The sequence below is a fragment of the Perca fluviatilis genome, chromosome 1, assembly GCF_010015445.1.
Source record: "Perca fluviatilis chromosome 1, GENO_Pfluv_1.0, whole genome shotgun sequence".
In the NCBI taxonomy this organism is placed as follows: domain Eukaryota; kingdom Metazoa; phylum Chordata; class Actinopteri; order Perciformes; family Percidae; genus Perca; species Perca fluviatilis.
This window is the reverse complement of record NC_053112.1, coordinates 26,298,365-26,316,606: the sequence shown is the minus strand read 5'-3', so window position 1 is coordinate 26,316,606 and position 18,242 is coordinate 26,298,365. Positions and strand designations below refer to the sequence as shown.

The 18,242-nt window shown below is 39.0% G+C and overlaps 2 protein-coding genes across 2 annotated transcripts in view; both read right to left on the bottom strand.

The window, feature by feature from the left end:
- Window positions 1-123: 123 nt before the first annotated feature.
- Window positions 124-12,049, bottom strand: pgm2 (phosphoglucomutase 2). The gene is made up of 13 exons (XM_039795416.1): window positions 11,809-12,049; window positions 10,311-10,478; window positions 9,854-10,045; window positions 8,666-8,749; window positions 7,772-7,965; window positions 7,312-7,501; window positions 7,126-7,223; window positions 5,320-5,500; window positions 4,854-4,947; window positions 3,967-4,096; window positions 3,675-3,867; window positions 1,943-2,076; window positions 124-1,109 (listed from the first exon to the last, which is right to left on the bottom strand). The coding sequence occupies exons 1-13, from the start codon at window positions 11,932-11,934 to the stop codon at window positions 1,007-1,009; spliced, it is 1,887 nt and encodes a 628-aa protein (XP_039651350.1). The 5' UTR covers window positions 11,935-12,049; the 3' UTR covers window positions 124-1,006.
- Window positions 12,050-15,173: 3,124 nt separating this feature from the next.
- zcchc7 (zinc finger, CCHC domain containing 7) overlaps window positions 15,174-18,242 on the bottom strand; it is a 54,751-nt gene continuing 51,682 nt past the window's right edge. The window contains exon 10 of the mRNA XM_039798154.1: window positions 15,174-18,033. Within this exon, the coding sequence (XP_039654088.1) occupies window positions 17,396-18,033 (638 nt within the window). The 3' untranslated portion in view covers window positions 15,174-17,395. The remainder of the gene's footprint in view (window positions 18,034-18,242) is intronic.

Here is an 18,242-nt window from a genome sequence, read left to right as displayed (position 1 = left end):
AGTGCATGCTGCATGCGTGCGCTGGAGGATGCAGGGGCGTAGTGTTCACACGTAGCGTGCGTGCGTGCGTGTGTGTGTTTTATACAGTCTATGGTTTTATCCCTCGACATTTTTGTCCATATGCACATTTAGAAACAGTTTTTTATTGAGTTAAATTGTATTTTCAGCACAGCATTTTGGAATCCGAGGCACATAAGGAAAGATGAGCTGCTAATTACACATTCCTAGAGTCAACATCACTTAAATACTGGGAAGTAAAAGGGTCTTTGGTTGTAGATTTAACGTTGTGGTGTCAACAGTCCCTGTTAACTATTTATATCACGTAAGCAGTAGGTGCATTTGAAAAATGAATGTATATACTCCAATACCACTTGGTGGTGCTCTGAGCTTTTAGACGTGGTCATTTTACAAATTAGCAACTCTGGAATGACAGCTTTTAAAATTATATTCAAAAAAAAATATTCAACTGTTACTTTCAATGTCACACATTACTATTAACTAATGTATTACACATTCAATTCAACATTGAGATCAATATCAGTTTCAGCAGTTCTCATTCACACTCATACATTTCTGTAACTTCATGAAGCAGCCTTGCCAGTTAGTGCTAAAGTAGAGCAGATACACAATTGGTAAATACAAAGTGGATATACAGCAATGTGTACATCTAAACACCACAGTGAAACAGCAGGAAATGAGTGTTATTTGTTTGTTTTACAGTGGTTTAAAGCCAGCACTGAGGTAAACCTAATCTAAAAACATGTAGCTGTAACTGAATGATGTAAAACTGGCTCTGGATCCATACCTACACCCCGAAAACCAGATGCATGGATAAACAATCTCAAAGTGGAGCAGAAAACACATTGATTAAATGATCAGGAAGTTAACTGTTTATCAAACTCAAACCTAAATCAAGAATCCCTTCTGGAGTAATTAAGACATCATGTAAAAAGCTGGTCAGAGATATTGCTAACTGGTCCTGTATGCGAATGTATGTCTATCAGTGCTACTCCGGCTTGGGCTGCAGCTTATTCTTCTCTGGCTCGAAGAAGTTTTCAACAATGGCATCAACCAAGTCATCCAGCTCCTTCTTCAGGTGCGTCACATTGCTGTTAAGAGACCCAAAGAGTCAGAGAGGAAAACGAAGATGAGATAACGGAGGTCGCCATTTACAGTTAAAGGGGAGCCATTATGCTCATTTTCATGTTCATACTTGTAGGTTGTGTTTCTACTAAAACATGTTTACATGCTTTAATGTACGTTCAAAAAACGCTTAATTTTTCTCACACTGCCTATGGCAGATTCACATGTATTTACCCTCCGTCTTAGACGCTCTGTTGGAGTGTCTGTCTCCTTAAGTCCCCCCCCCTCCCGAAAAAAGCCCAGTCTGCTCTGATTGGTCAATGTTTGCGGGTCTCCGCATCTGGGCTCTTACTGCTACTGTACCGCCTGTCATTGCAGCCAGGGACTGACTATAACAGAGTACAGCGGCACTGAAAAAAACCCTAAAGGCTTCTAAACCATAAAACTACACAACCGAACATGTTCCTGCTAGAATGTGACAGAAAATAAAGAAAAGCATTAAAAGGCCTCTTTAGGACTAGAACTACAACAATTAGCTGATTCATAGAAAAGTAACTGGCAACTAATTTGATAATCTGTTAATTGTTTAGGTCATTTTTTTAAGCAAAAAGTTAAATATTCTTTGTTCCAGTTTTACCAAGGTGAGGATATACTTCTTTGCCCTGTTTTATATCACTGTAAATTGAATATTTTGAGTTGGATAAACAAGGCACGTAAAACCATCAAACTTTGATTTCACTGCAGGAAATTGTAAGCGTACTATTTTCTGACATTTTATAGTCCTTAGAACGATTAATCGATAATTAATAATCTCTAAATACATGTGTCACTTCCTTGCCTTGTCTCTACAGTGACCTACCTGTTACCAGGAGCAGCACAGAGTTCGGTATAGTATTTGATTTTTGGCTCAGTGCCACTGGTCCTCATGGTGGCCACACCCCCGTTGGAGAAAGTAAAGGTGATCATCTGACTGGACCTGGAGGTGGGAAGAACCTGGGACACAAGAGGAAGGAGTGATGGATGGATAGATGGAAAAACAAGATCCGAAAGGAACTTCTGTTTAGAAGGACAGCTAAAGGGAAATGCTCCATATACACCTACATTTGCATTCAATACGAAGAAGAATGTAGCTCAAATATTCAGTTTCTGTGTATATTTTTGCAACTATCGCAGCAGTTTTTTTATGTTTTTTAACCTTTAAAACCAGGCCAGCTGACAGTCTTGCCTGGGCCCGGGACGAGATAAGCTTAGATGGGCCCCCCTCTCCTTTTTCCTTGCTCTTCCTCTCCCCTGCTCTTCCTCTCCTCTCCTGTACCTCTCCTCTGCCTCTCCTGGTCCTCTCCTCTGCTCTTCCTCTCCTCTGCTCTTCCTCTCCTCTGATCTTCCTCTAATCTGATCTTCCTCTCCTCTCTCACTGAAATTAATGTGATCAGTCTCTGATCCATCCTGCTCAGACTCTCCGACAGGGCAGCGGGCCTCTCTCTCTCTCTCTCTCTCTCTCTCTCTCTCTTTTTTTTTTTTTTTTTCTCTCGTATCCTGACTCTGTCCCTCCGTTGCAGGGCAGCGGGCCCTCCCGCATCACTCTCTCTGTCACCCGACAGCAGCTGGATCTCTCCCTCTCTGTCTCATCCTCTCTGACGGAGCTACCAAACTCAACTCTTTCTGTAAAAGAGAACGTGTTGTCTCAGGCTTTTATACAAGCTAATAGGACGTTAACATGAGAGCTGGCCTGTTAGCTTACGTTACAGGGCTCGGAAACGTTGGCTGCGCTTGTTTTTACTTGCTCTCGTTGACAGTTCCAGCTTCACCGTCACCACCTTTTTTAAAAATATTTGTTTAGAAAATCTCTAAGGCCTCCATTTTCTTCTTCTCTTTTCCTTCCTTTTCTGAGCACCGGACTTGTGCTGACCGGACCTTTTGAGCGTACTGAACTTCAAATCTACTGAAAACAACATCAACTTTTGATAAGTGGCCAAACCATTTTTGTGTTGGGGGTGGGGGGGTTCTTGACCACTATTTCAAGGACAATTAGGAAGAAAACAAATAAAAAGCTTTTATGTAACTCAAATATTACTACAGACCCGTTTGTCCCCCCCTATCGGCGGGCATGTTTAAAACACCCAAAGTCCAGGTTTAAACCTGCATTAACTGATTGTTTTGGCCACATGGGGGCAGTGGAAAATTGTGAACACAGTATTGACATATCATCCACTTTTAAGTTGATATGGTGAACTAGCAAACGGTTTCTTATTATTTTCGTTAGCTTAAACATGGTTAAAATATTGACAGCTAAACGGTATAACGTGTGTCTATATTTCACTGGTAAAGATTGCAACACCGGGACGTCCAACAGCCGGCAGCTAAAGTAAACTAGCTGCACGTTGAGACCGCATGGCCACTGCCGCTGATAAACAGTGACTTTTAAAAAGAGGACATATCTGCTGTTTTGCACAGTGTATATAAATAAATAAATAAATATTTTTCAGTCATTTCATTCGGTTTAAAAAAAAAATTGTATCGTGAATCGTACTGAATCGTGAGTTGAGGGTATCGTTACATCCCTAACTGTATGTGTCCATGTGAGAACTTACAGCCTTGTTACTGGGCTGGTTGCTGTCGTAGCCGGTGGTCAAGTCTCGTACAGCAGAGATGGCGAAGCGACCACACTCAGTGGGATACGAGTCCTTCTGGCCACTGTAGTTGCGCAGGCGCTCGAACAAGCTACGGATCACATCCTGGTCATGGCATATGAAATAGGAGTTCTTACTGATGTGGTAGCCGTACCTGACAATGAGGAGTAGAGCGAGACAGAGTTAGAGTCTGCAGCATCTTAGTAATATAAATCAAAGCCAGATGAGTATAATGTATACGTGTGTGTCTTACTCTTCATAGATGGAAGTGACTTGTTGAGAAAGGCTTGAGTTTTTCGTGGCCAGATAGGAAATCATCTCTCCTGTTATGGCTGCAGCACTCACTCCATCCTTGTCCAATACAGAGGGACTACACATATACCCTGACACACACACACACACGCACGCACGCACACACGTTTTACTAACTTATTCAATTTACAGCATAATAATCATGTTATATGGGAATGCTCTACAGTATGTATATTGTGTGTTTGAGGAAACATCTGTCATGTTAACCTAAAACGACCTTTAACCCAGTGCATGGTGCTTGCTAACTTAAGACCAAGATCCTCAGTTGACACGTCTGCTATTTTCATGCTTTCTCTAATTTGAAGGACTGATGTATTAATTTAACAAGTAACCAAGACTGTTCAATATGGTTAGAACACCAGTGTAAATATACTTCAGTACTATTTGCTGCTACATGCATTGTCAGGCAGGAAGCCAGCAGAAGTTGAAGAGAACTGGTTTTTGGCTCTGAAAAACAGCATACCAATCGTGGCCCAAACAGTAGAAATTGTCAAAGGTTGTAGTGCATGCTTTTAATTCTATGCATAATCTTCTAAGCTGGTTTCTATCATCAAGCAAGTTTTCTCAACGGCTCTCACCCCAGTTTATATCTTGTGAGCTGGCAAAATAATTTGGTTAACCACGTTGTCCCCGGCCGTCAACTGACCCTAGATAAATTTACATCAGATGAATACTTTTAGGCACATCAAATTAACTTATCTTGTGACACTGTGGAGATCATTACAAGAGCAAACTCTTACAATGCGATGCCACAAAGAATTAATCAGAACCGCTTTCCTATGATTATCCCCGTGGACAACATTAATTTGTGTGTGCATGTGTGCATACCTATGGCCTCCTCAAATGCAAACAGAACAGTCTTGCCCTGGTCCAAAAGGTCTTTGGCTCTGTTTCCCATCCACTTGAACCCTGTTAGTGTTTCCTGTTCAAACAATGGTGACTGTCAAGTGTGGTTTGAAATATTAGCTACAGCAACATTTGCAATGGTGAAGCCTACCAATAATAGAGTGCGTTTAACAGTATCGTTAGTATCCATTAGCCACATTTTTCTCTTAAATTTAATATTGTTGAAAGCATTTTAACAGCCTCCATTGCAACCTGATATACTGGAAAATGCCGTGAATGGGGTCTTCTTGTAGCAGTAAACATTACAACTTTTAGATGCATTGAGGACATTCTGTTTAGATCTGTTCTTTTAAAAACAAACATTTGGTACAGTTTATGCATTATGGCTCCCTGCTACCAAGTTTCACATTTGTAACAAATTAACAGCCTTGAACTTGACTAGCTTTACCTCAAAGTGGAAGCCTTCCTTGAGAGCGATGGCACGCAGTATCTTGGATGAGACGGTGCTCGACAGCATGTAGAGGTTTTTCACAGCAGCAGCGTCAGAGTTTTGCCTTTTCCAGCAGCGGAACATCCACCAACCGAGCAACGCTCCCAACTCATTTCCACTAAACACTCGCCACTGTCCACTGACACAGAGAGAGACCGAGGTTATGGAAGTGCAGGCACGCAAACATAACTTTATAAATCACCAGTCTGTGTTGTTCAAAGCATTTCCTCGGTATTGGTTCTGAATATGTGAGGATTTTAAAGACATGCGAAGGACTTCACAATCTGCCATCACACTAAAATTACACCGGATGGCTTTTTAAGAATGATTCTGATATTTTTGGACTCAACATATTTAGAAGTTGTCTGTTTCTGGAAAAAACTAAATAAAATTCCATTCAATAAAAAGGGGATTCAATATTTTCTTTTTTTAACTGTACAGTGTATTCTTGCCATTGTGGAAAAGGTTTTAAAAACAGCATCGAGACAATGATTTAGGCAGCTAAAACTTGCAGAACGTATACCTGAACAGTTATATGTTCAAAACATTTAGCTAGCTATTTCTAAATTATTGGGCAATGGCCCTGGTTCTAATTTTTCGAATTTTTTTTTTTGGCGAACCCACTTTCCATAAACACGCCTCATCAACTCAGTCAGAGATTTACAACATTTTCCAATTTTAAAAACTCTTTTGCAAAGGAGTGAATGAAATGTTCATATTGGCACATGCATGCAGCTCTTAAACAGGTGGGAAGTTTTGTGAATACTTTTAGGCATACCAAATCCACTTATCTTGTGACATTGTAGACAGCGAAAAAGGAACATAACTAACAACCCAGTCTTGTGCAATATCAAGGTTTACTTATATGTGCAATATCATTATGAATATTTTATCTGTGCAATACTGTGAATACTGTTTACTTATTATATTTTGCCTTAACTGTAAACTGCTTTTTTAGGGTCACTTTTTTCTTTTTTTTTTTACTGTTTAATGTTTTTCTACTGCATTTTTTTAACCCGTTTATTTATTAATTACTTTATCTTGCATTCATTATTAATGCCTCTGTTTTTGCACTATCCCCTTTGCTGCTGTAAAACTGCAAACCTCCCCGCTATGAGACTAATAACGAATTATTTTATCTTCTCTTAACCCTTGTGTGGTGTTCGGGTCTGTGGGACCCATTTTCAATGTTTGCTACAAGAAAAATGAAGCTATTTATTATTTATTTTATTCTATTCTGTGAAGAACATATAAAATAACTTATTTTCAATGACTGCAAATGGTACACATAACTATTACATATGAGGTGTTCGGGTCTACTGGACCCGAGTGTATTTAAATGTAGGTACTATGAAACTAGGTTGTCTTTCTGCACCTGCTATTCCCACACAAAGTTACACAATTGTTACATTTCAAGCTCTTTCACCTGTTCTGATTAAGTTCTAAGAAATAAGCACCAATAATTATCAAAAATCTTTTTTCTATTTTCTTTACCTTTTTTATGATCACATGATCATTTCCTTATTTTCTCCCAAAAAACGAAAATGATCAATGTGATCTCACAGGGGTAAATGGCAAATATGAACCATAAATGATGTATATATAATTGGTAATTGAGCTAAAGTAAACATCTATTAAGTAATTTTACATAAATTGTTATGGCTGCATTGATTTAAAAGCCTAATAATGTGGTGGGTCCACCAGACCCGGAAACATTGGCTGTGTAACAAAAATATGAACACCACACAAGGGTTAAACACAGACCTCTCCTGCTTCTCAGCGACGGCCAGTCGATCAGCATCAGGGTCATTGGCCAACACAACAGTGGCCCCCTCCCTCTCTGCCAGTGCAAAAGACAGTGTCTGCAAAACACACAACACGCATTACAAATTCAACCAAAACACATTGTCTATATATGACTGTGATGTGATTTGAGTGTTCAGAACATACCAGGACTCCCTCGCCTTCCTCAGGATTGGGATATTTGACCGTGGGGAATTCAGGGTCTGGATCTTTCTGTTCCTCTACAGCATATGGAGGGTGAAGGTCAAAGGCCTTGAAGGCTGACTGGACAAATGTGTGGCCAACGCCGTGCACAGATGTATGCACAATTTTCACCTTTGAACTCTTGTTTATATCCCTATGAAAAAAGAAGCTAGAGTCAAAACATTTCTGTGTTCCTTGTTTTTTTTTTTTTTTACTTTGTAGTATTGTGTGTGTGTGTGTGTGTGTGTCCCCTAGTAAGACCTACTGTACATACAGTACATGCATTTCAAATGTGAAGCAGCAACACACAATGATTACAATCACCAATGGAACTCAGTTTATCTAGTTCTACGTCATGCCTTTCTCTGCCCCAAGGTGTTTTAAATGGTATTTGCTGCTGTGTAGGTAGTTATCCATGGAGCACCTGTGATGACAGTGTTTCTGGATGGCTTTGAAGTATTGTGTGTGGATGTCCTGGTAGGGATCTTTGAGTAAGGGGCTCTTCAGGGCCTCCTCTGTGCTCCAGGACTCAGGCCAGGGCTCCAGGTTCCCCTCTATGGCCTGGGAGATCCCTTTGTCATGAGGAGACACAATCTGGGCTCCGTTCTCCCAGTACACCTGAGACACAGCCGAAGCAGCAGAGGACACATATCACCGCAGTAGAACAACGCACTGAATTACTAATAATTTTTATATTGATAAATCTACTAACAATTTTTTCTTATTGATTTAACATTTATTTATATATATATATATATATATATATATATATATATATATATATATATATATATATATATCCCAGAGTCAAATTTGACATATTCAAATTGCTTGTTTTGTCAAGCAACAGTCAAAAACCAAATTCAGTTTATTATTTACAACACATAAGAGAAAGAAAACCAAGAACTCACATTAGAGAAGCTGGAACCAGAACATTTTTAAAAATCTTTGCTTGGAAAACAGTTAATCTATTATCAGTATAGTTAGGAATTAATGTTCTGTTGACCAACTAATAGAGTAATCGACCAACTGTTTCATCTCTACACTGAACAAGTGGTAACAAATCAAACAAGCTTATCAACAGGGAGTTTATAAAGTATGTAAAGCCAACATGCAAGTAAGTATGGAAGGAAGGAAGAAAGAAAGAAAGAAAGAAAGAAAGAAAGAAAGAAAGTAAGTAAGTAAGTAAGTGAGTAAATAAGTAAGTGAGTAAATAAGTAAGTGAGTAAGTAAGTAAGTAAGTGAGTGAGTGAGTGAGTGAGTGAGTGAGTAAGTAAGTAAGTAAGTAAGTAAGTAAGTAAGTAAGTAAGTAAGTTACCTTGTAGCCATTGTCTTGTTTGGGGTTGTGAGAGGCGGTCACCATAATACCAGCACACAGACCCAGGTGCCAAACTGTGAAAGGCTGCAGGGAGCAGGAGAGAAACATGTCACTTTTCCAGTACATTCAAAGAGCATACTAGACCATACACTGTATAGTATTCACTATATACTGCAAGCACACAATGTGCTTTGATACAGGCTATATTGAAATGGAGGTAGTGTGGCACATTTGTAAAATATATATTGCTATATGTGTAGAAGAATCCAGTCTAAGCAAACATTAATGTGGGCTTGAGTGAGTAACATTCTGCAATTTTATTTTCACCTTCTGTTAGTGGAAGCATAACCCTTCCTGTGTTGCCTACAGACCTGACCTACACACTTTATTGTTTTCTTCTTGCAGCAGGACATGCTTGGGGACATAAAACCCGGGTGGAAATCAGTGAAATAAGTATAAACTGGTCGACTGTTTTACAAACTGTGTATTTGTCAGAGAAAAAAAAAAAACCAAAATGATGCGTCTTACTCAGTGTTTCCACAATTACACAAACATAATGAGTAATTTTAAAGTGAGAATGATGAAAGGGGCTGACAGTAATCCTGAGTGGCCTCAGATTGGATTTTTCATAATTTGCGGCTGTGTCATTCGATGTTTAGAATTGCCAAAAAATAAATTGCTGCACACATTCATGCCTAAAAAGTTGTGTCATCATCACTGTCATGCTGCAAAGGAAAGGCAGGTAAACTACTTTTTTTAAGTGTATGTATTACCAAGTACCTGGTGTCAAGATCAAATGTTTGTCTGGGCTGCGATAAGAATACCTTGTATGGTTTAATGCATGTGTAGTATAGACACAAAGTCGTATAAATGTTCACAAGTTTTAAACAGAGTATATAAATCCTACAGTAGGTGCGTTATGCAACCTGCAGTATACGATGGGGAAGTGTACTTTTTGAATGGAATTTGCCCTGTAGCTTCTGTCCCACTGTCACCTGCTCCACCAGAAAACCGATTTAAGGATTCTATCACTAATTTACCCTAAAATTGTGATATTAAGCATGTTTAAAATGTAATAGTAAGCAGTAAGAGGATTACGTATATTTGGGGGTATTATATCATCTATGACTGTGACAAAAAAAAAAGAAAATACCCAAATGAGGAAATTACAGAAGTTCAAGTGATTACCACAAAGGGTGTAGGGGTGATGTCAGAGAAGAGGTGGACTGGCACCCCTCGGCTGATGAACACAGCTGCAGCCAGGCTGGCGAAATGCTTGCTGCTGCCCCCGCTGGGAGGGTGGGCCCGGGCGTCATACCCAATCACCACCCCCCGCTCCTTAAAGTTGTCAAAACTTTCCTCCAGATAGTGACAGAAACCCTGTCAGGGGGAAAACATTTGGGAGAATAAGAGAAAACTTGTGTTTAACATGCAGTGAAGGACCGTCAGTGAGAAAAGTAGCTGCACTGAGACCCTATAATGATACGTAACAAGATGGTAGCATGAGAGCTATGCAGTCAACCACGAGAGTTTGGAGTGTCTCGACTTCTTTAACCAGTAGAGAACAATAATCAATAATGTGCATATCTGGCTTTGCGTGTGACTTGATGCTAAATGTGTGGTAGTAGTTGATCTATGAACCAACCTGTGTGGTCTGGATGATAGTGAGGTCATTCATACAGGATGTGCCCGGGCCCATGGCTGCTCTCAGACCTGCTGTACCAAACTCCATCCTGGATGAGAAACATTTCTTCAGAGCCTCCACCGCTCCTTCTTTCACCAGTTCCTGCACCATCGACGCTGTCTTGGGGTTCTGGGGAAGAAAAACATGCCCACGTGTTGTTTTACACAGGAAGAAATCCAACACTTACATCAATTTATTAAAAACTGTAATGTAGAGATTACATCTGGAGATCAGGTTAGTGAAGACAGTGTGATTTCTAATATAACATTTAAAAAGCCAGTTTTAGTCTAACTTTTATGTAACTTCTTAGTGCTGCCAATTGTTTTGTTATTTCTCCGTTATGTTTTAGCCATTTTATTTTTGTAACATTTTTTAAGAAATAAATTGACTGACTGCTGTTGAAAAAAATAAGCTGAATGGCAGAAATGTTGTTGTAAGTCTTTTGTCCTCATAGTATATTCTTTGTCAATCAACTGATTGATTGATTGTTTCAGCTCTAACTCAGAGTGTGCAGTACTGAGGATATTTGTTCTCCTGAATGACATACAAGCAAAATTCAACTATGGTGCATTCTGTTGTGAAATAATGATGTGTCCATTTTGAAAAAAAATACTAATGAATTAATCTGGTTAGAAATGGCAACCATAAATACAGCAAGGGGGTCCATATGATGCTTCCCATTAAAATGTACCACTGAGCAAGCTGCCCTAACGCAATTATGTTAGACTAATGAACCAGGGTGCCTTTTCCAATGTGACTTGATTAGTAGCATTCCATGTCCCTTTAAGACCATGAAAGAGGTGGTTTGTGTTGGTCATATGGCCAGATACATGTTAGTCTGATTACAAGTATCCTGAAAAGAACTATGTGATTTGGTAGTAATCATAAGGTAAGGTTAAATACCCATTCATTATTCATGTATTTATTTATAATTTATTAAATTTCCTATTTTGCATTTTAACTTAACTAACTTTCTAGGTCAACCTAGAAACTAACTGACATTAACTATTGGTTTGGAGGAAGACCAATTGAACACTGGCTCTATATATTCCCATGACAATTTATAGTCCTTTCCAGGGTTTGTTTATTTTAAATATTAAGAAATTACAGACTTGTAAAATAAAGCATTATCACAGAACACAATGCCGTTTTATTGATAAAAAGCTAATAATGAAACACTCATTTCACTCACACAGTATCTGATGCCACATTAGTTTAATTTGAAATGACAGTGTTTTATTTTATGCTGCTTCTTGGCGTTACCACAAAATACCCTTCTACTTTTTCCTAATGTTAAACAATTCTACATTATCATAACGTTACACACTGAATATTCCTGGAAGTCATGGTTTGACCTACCACTGAATCACTTAACCTCATACTGTATAATGTTAACTAACAAACAAACAGTACAGGACAGCCACAGCACACTAAGCTAGCTCGATAGCTGTCAGCTTACCTTGTCATACTGCAGCCACTGCTTGACAGCCTGGTCCAGCTTGGGGTTACCCGTTGTTGACAAACCGTTCTCCATTTCCCTTCTTTGCCGAGTCAAGTCGCTTTCCAGCTCACTAACTATGGTCATGCGAGGTAAGTACGCTCACACTGACGGCTTTTATAACACAGAAAGGGAAATGCAGCTGAAGATTTGACCACTTGGCTGTTCCAAAGATCCAACCACAGCACTAGGCGGATCGACGTAATGCGTCACGAGTTTCATCTGTTGCCTTCACTGGTAGGCGCAAATGTGGTAATTACCTAATAACAAGCATGAGGGGTTTGCTGACTGGTTTAAAATGTAGAAAGAGCCGAAGTAATACTAAAAAAAATCTTGCAATTGTGTTGAGTAACTAAGTACATTTAAGCAAGTACTATACTTACGGCAGTACTTCATTTTAGGTACTTTAACTGTATTGTGTCAATTGTATGCTACGTACTACTACAGGGCTGTCGACTTTTTCAGAATCACACTCACATTTGTTACTAAAGTAAGTTTTCACTTGCAGAGATTTTCTTTAGTGTATTTGGTGCATACAATAAACAAATAAAAATGGTTATAAACAATAAGACAAGGTACTGCTACAGTCAATAACATAAATACAGAATAGTTATAATACAATAAAATGTATGTAAAAAAAGACAAAATAACGAATGTGTACAATATAACAGTTTACTGCAGGGGGCTGTGCAGTGAGGGTGATTTTATTTATTATTTTAACGTTACATGGTCAACTGTTCATTGTCCTTAACATTTGAAATGAATGAGAGTTTAAACATGAGGACACTTTTTGTATAATTTGAGGTGATCAAAAATAAAACTGTAAAGTAACTTAAAATTTTACATGGTCATAGTCAGTCAGAGGACTCTTGGAAATTTCAACAAACCTATTAAAAGATTTTTATGTGTTCAAATATGAGGAAGTTATAATTGTTAATGCAAATCAAGCTAACTTTCCCATCAATTTTGTCAAACATTGTACAGTAAAATAACATAAAATGATTATATGGCCAGTCATTTTCACCCTGAACAAGATTGCATTGAAAATTTCAGCAAACCCCTGACATTTATTTATTTAATTTATGACTTTAAAAGGACATTTTCCATGTGTTACAATATCATTTGACTGTCCCTGTGCAGTAATGTACAGTAAAACTACTTCAAATTGTATATGGTCATAGTCAAGGACATTTTGAGCAGAAATCCATTGGGATTCTTAACAAACCTATTATGGAAACCATTTCTTAAAATAAGGACTTCTTTGCTGACGTTTTATGTGGTATATAAAATGTGAGAAATTGTTGCTGAAATCTGAGTCTTTCTGTGTCTGTAACAGCTGCTCCTGGACAGTGGGTCCCACACAGACTTTGGACAGTTTCTTACTTACTTTATTACTTTGAAGGTTGCTTCTATTTGAGTTTTTAATTATGGTGGCATTGTCAGCACAGAACTTCCCAGTGTATTATTGATAGTACAATTTCTTTCAGTTCACATACAGTGCCTTGCGAAAGTATTCGGCCCCCTTGAACTTTTCGACCTTTTGCCACATTTCAGGCTACAAACAAAGATATAAAACTGTAATTTTTTGTGAAGAATCAACAACAAGTGGGACACAATCATGAAGTGGAACGAAATTTATTGGATATTTCAAACCTTTTTAACAAATAAAAAACTGAAAAATTGGGCGTGCAAAATTATTCAGCCCCCTTAAGTTAATACTTTGTAGCGCCACCTTTTGCTGCGATTACAGCTGTAAGTCGCTTGGGGTATGTCTCTATCAGTTTTGCACATTGAGAGACTGACATTTTTGCCCATTCCTCCTTGCAAAACAGCTCGAGCTCAGTGAGGTTGGATGGAGAGCGTTTGTGAACAGCAGTTTTCAGTTCTTGCCACAGATTCTCAATTGAATTCAGGTCTGGACTTTGACTTGGCCATTCTAACACCTGGATATGTTTATTTGTGAACCATTCCATTGTAGATTTTGCTTTATGTTTTGGATCATTGTCTTGTTGGAAGACAAATCTCCGTCCCAGTCTCAGGTCTTTTGCAGACTCCATCAGGTTTTCTTCCAGAATGGTCCTGTATTTGGCTCCATCCATCTTCCCATCAATTTTAACCATCTTCCCTGTCCCTGCTGAAGAAAAGCAGGCCCAAACCATGATGCTGCCACCACCATGTTTGACAGTGCGGATGGTGTGTTCAGGGTGATGAGCTGTGTTGCTTTTCACGCCAAACGAACGTTTTGCATTGTTGCCAAAAGTTCGATTTTGGTTTCATCTGACCAGAGCACCTTCTTCCACATGTTTGGTGGGTCTCCCAGGTGGCTTGTGGCAAACTTTAAACAACACTTTTTTGGATATCTTTAAGAAATGGCTTTCTTCTGGCCATTCTTCCATAAAGGCCAGATTTGTGCAGTATACGACTGATTGTTGTCCTATGGACAGAGTCTCTCACCTCAGCTGTAGATCTCTGCAGTTCATCCAGAGTGATCATGGGCCTCTTGGCTGCATCTCTGATCAGTCTTCTCCTTGTATGAGCTGAAAGTTTAGAGGGACGGCCGGGTCTTCGTAGATTTGCAGTGGTCTGATACTCCTTCCATTTCAATATTATCGCTTGCACAGTGCTCCTTGGGATGTTTAAAGCTTGGGAAATCTTTTTGTATCCAAATTTGGCTTTAAACTTCTCCACAACAGTATCTTGGACCTGCCTGGTGTGTTCCTTGTTCTTCATGATGCTCTCTGCGCTTTAAACGGACCTCTGAGACTATCACAGAGCAGGTTCATTTATACGGAGACTTGATTACACACAGGTGGATTCTATTTATCATCATTAGTCATTTAGGTCAACATTGGATCATTCAGAGATCCTCACTGAAGTTCTGGAGAGAGTTTGCTGCACTGAAAGTAAAGGGGCTGAATAATTTTGCACGCCCAATTTTTCTGTTTTTTATTTGTTATAAAGGTTTGAAATATCCAATAAATTTCGTTCCACTTCATGATTGTGTCCCACTTGTTGTTGATTCTTCACAAAAAATTACAGTTTTATATCTTTATATTTAAAGCCTGAAATGTGGCAAAAGGTCGAAAAGTTCAAGGGGGCCGAATACTTTCGCAAGGCACTGTATTTATGAAGTTATTTACATCAACAGGATGGCTCACTTGTGGACGGATCACCTTGTCTTTCTTCTCAGTTCTCGTTAGGAAACTGAAAGCAGTGACTGTTAATAATGCTACAAAATCTTTGTGGAGCCTACTAATGATACAATGACTGACATTCCAATACCTTTTGACAATCTGGTAGAAAAAAAAGAAAAAAGAGACATTAGGGACTGGAACCAAATTATTTTAATGTATCATCATAAATTACATCATAAATGCAATGTGAATAATTATGCAACAGTTACTGAATGGACCAGTGTAAACAGGCCTTAGATGAAGCACAAAACTAATGCAACGAATTTCTCTTCCTTAATCACAGAACTTAGTCAGACAGAGCAGATTCAAGTTGTAATTTTCCAAGTGCTTCAGGTAGCTAGGTGTTATCATGGAACCGTCTCATAATCTTTCATGTTATGTTAATAAGGTTTCATCATGTTAAAACCATAACAAATAAGACCATGTACAACTGAATTTAAATAGGAAGGGTTAAAAGTTAATACTGTCAGGGCTGCATGTCCATGATGCAGATCACAAAAGAACTGGTGAGAATCTGCAGAATTGAATCAAACATGATGTGTAATAGAGGTATTTACAGTATGTTAAAATATTTAGATGATGATGAACGAATTAATGAGTGTTATAGAAAAAAGGCATATCTTCAGTTCTAAATAAAAGAGAACCATTTTCAAAAGTATTTTTTAAAAATCCATCATCCTTTGGTTCCAACTGCAAACAGCAGCAACAACTTTAAGAATATGTGTTCAGAGCAGAGGCACTATGAAATGATTCACAGAGCAAAGTCTGTTTTCAATTCAAATTTTGCCATGTGCAGAAACTAATGTGAACAGACTGAACTGAACTCTTAACTGGGTTCTTAATTGTCTATCTCCATATATATTAACAGTGACTTCATTGTGAAAATGATGCCACTGTTTGAATAGGAGCTATAATTCTCACACTGACCACAGGAGACAGCAGCCATTTTGATCATTTTAGGAAAAGTACAGGTGGAGCTAATTAATACCGGATAACTTCACTTTTTTGTTGTTGTCTTAAAACGATAGTTAGTTGCCCATATGAACATTAAAACAAATTTGCTTGTTATAATCAAAAGCGTTTCCAATGTAGGTTTGTATCGTTTTTTGTCTGAGTTAGACAAATCAAGTGGATATCTTCCAATGTTACGCTCTTATCGGTACAAAATCCCCTCCTGTTGTTTTCCTGGCCAGCGTTTCACTGGTTAGCTGCAGTGGAGAGATTGTAACAAAAAGAGGGGATTTTGTACTAAATAGAAAGATTTTTGAAAGATATCCACTTGACTTGTCTAACTCAGACTGCTGAAGCCCCATATTAGTTATAAACACTTATACAAAACGAAGACTGTGAATTTGCTCATCACTTAAACAGAGTGTATTAGGAAAGGATCTCAGTGTGAACCGGAGGAAATATTACAGCGAGAAAAAAACGATTCTAATGTTCACATGGACACCTGACTATTGATTTGAAGGTATAACATGTAGGAGGTATCGCTTACTGTTTGTAAATACACACTGTTCAAAGTTGGCCCCAGCTCAACGAGCCAGATTGTGAGAGAGAGAGAGAGAGAGAGAGAGAGGTGGTCAAGCGAGCTAGAGAGTGAATGAAGAGGGAGCGTCGAACAAAACAGTGAATCAGAGGAATAAAACGTTATTTCTGATTGTTTCACGGCTGTAACGTTCTGGAGCACAAATAAACACACCCACTCCTCTGCGCGAAGGTACCACATTGACGGATTTTGTGTGAATGCAGAGTTTTATCCTGTTTGTGTCTGTGTTGGTTAAACTTTTGCGTCGGTATGAGATGCCGAGGTTACTGGCTGTTCCACATTCACGTGGGGCCCAAAGGCTCTTAGCTGACGCCTATAAACGTCCCGCACACGGAAAAAAAAAGGAAAACAAAACAAAACAGGCAGAGGGCAGGGTTGCCACAAATGTCTAGTGAATCACAAGTGATGTTTGAGAGGGATTATTTTTGTATAAGTCTATACATTTTTTGTAAAATACTGCATATTATACCTTTAAGACAGACTTCAAAAATTGTGAACCGAACAATGGCTTTGTTCTATTCAAGTGTCCCAGTAAACCCTGACTGAGTCAGCATGCACATTACCAGGACCCTCAAACTGAAGCAGATCAATTCAGCCATCATTCATTTTATTATTTACACCTGTGCTTTTCCTTCTGTGACATGGCAAAACGTCTTCCGTTAAAAAAAAGGCCTGTGCACCTCATAAAGCACCTGAGTCAACAGAATGTCTGACAGGTCCCCAAATGTCCCCAAAGGACATACTATATGTACTATATGTACTGGTCATGAAGATCACTGCCCCGGCAGACCCTGACTCCTACACCTCAAACAGACTCCTTATATCTGTTGCGTTTCTTCTTCTGTTTGATGATAAACAGGTTCTCATCTGTTGGGTACATCTGTGCGGCATCCTTTTTGTCAGCGCTCTTCTGGGCTCGATTTCTCTTTTTCCTCTTTCCTTTCTCTTGCTTTGACGCGGACCCCTGCATCTCTCCGGTTACAGTCCAACAGAGACGGTCTGGTCTGCTCTTTCTGTGTCCTTCTGGTTGCGCTAAAGGAACTTGCTTCGTTTTCTTCAACCTATTCCTCTTCTTCACTATATCCTCTCCTTTGCCCCCACCTCTGGGAAAGTCATCTGCTTCATCCAAAATGAGTTTAGTTGGTGGGTGAGGGTCTTTCGAGGTGGGCACTGGTCTCTTGGGTTTCCACGGTTTCACATTGCTAGTGCCTTTCTGTTGTTTGTGCTTATTGTTCTTATTCGTTTTGGGTGCTGCGGACCCAAAGTCATCGTCATTAAAAAAGATATGGCTGGATTTGGGGGTAGGCTTGTTTGGGCTTTGGTGAGGTGTATGGTAAGGCCGGGGGTTACTTTTGTGATGGCTGATTTTCTGTTTCTTCTTTGGCGGTCCTGGAGTGAGAGGGGTCTGAGAACAGGCAGGTAAAAAGCCATTTTTCTTCAGTTCTGGGGAAAACAGAAACAAAAGGCATGAATTACTAATGTGGTCTTTTTTTCTGTCATGAAAAGTCAGGTTTGAAAAAAAGCTATGACGATATACAACCCAAGTCAGATAATGTTATATCTATTCAATTTCGCAAAAAAAAGTGCAAGTGTGTCAGTCATGGAGAACACAGGGTTTTAGTTTTTTCTGAAAGTGCTGGAGCTCTGCTATG

Coding starts and splice junctions, on each gene's coding strand:
- pgm2 (XM_039795416.1), bottom strand. CDS start 11,934: ATGACCATAGTTAGTGAGCTGGAAAGCGACTTGACTCGGCAAAGAAGG. Junction 8,750..9,853: donor TCACCCCTACACCCTTTGTG/GTAATCACTTGA, acceptor TGCTCCCTGCAG/CCTTTCACAGTTTGGCACCT. Junction 7,966..8,665: donor AACAAGACAATGGCTACAAG/GTAACTTACTTA, acceptor GCTGTGTCTCAG/GTGTACTGGGAGAACGGAGC.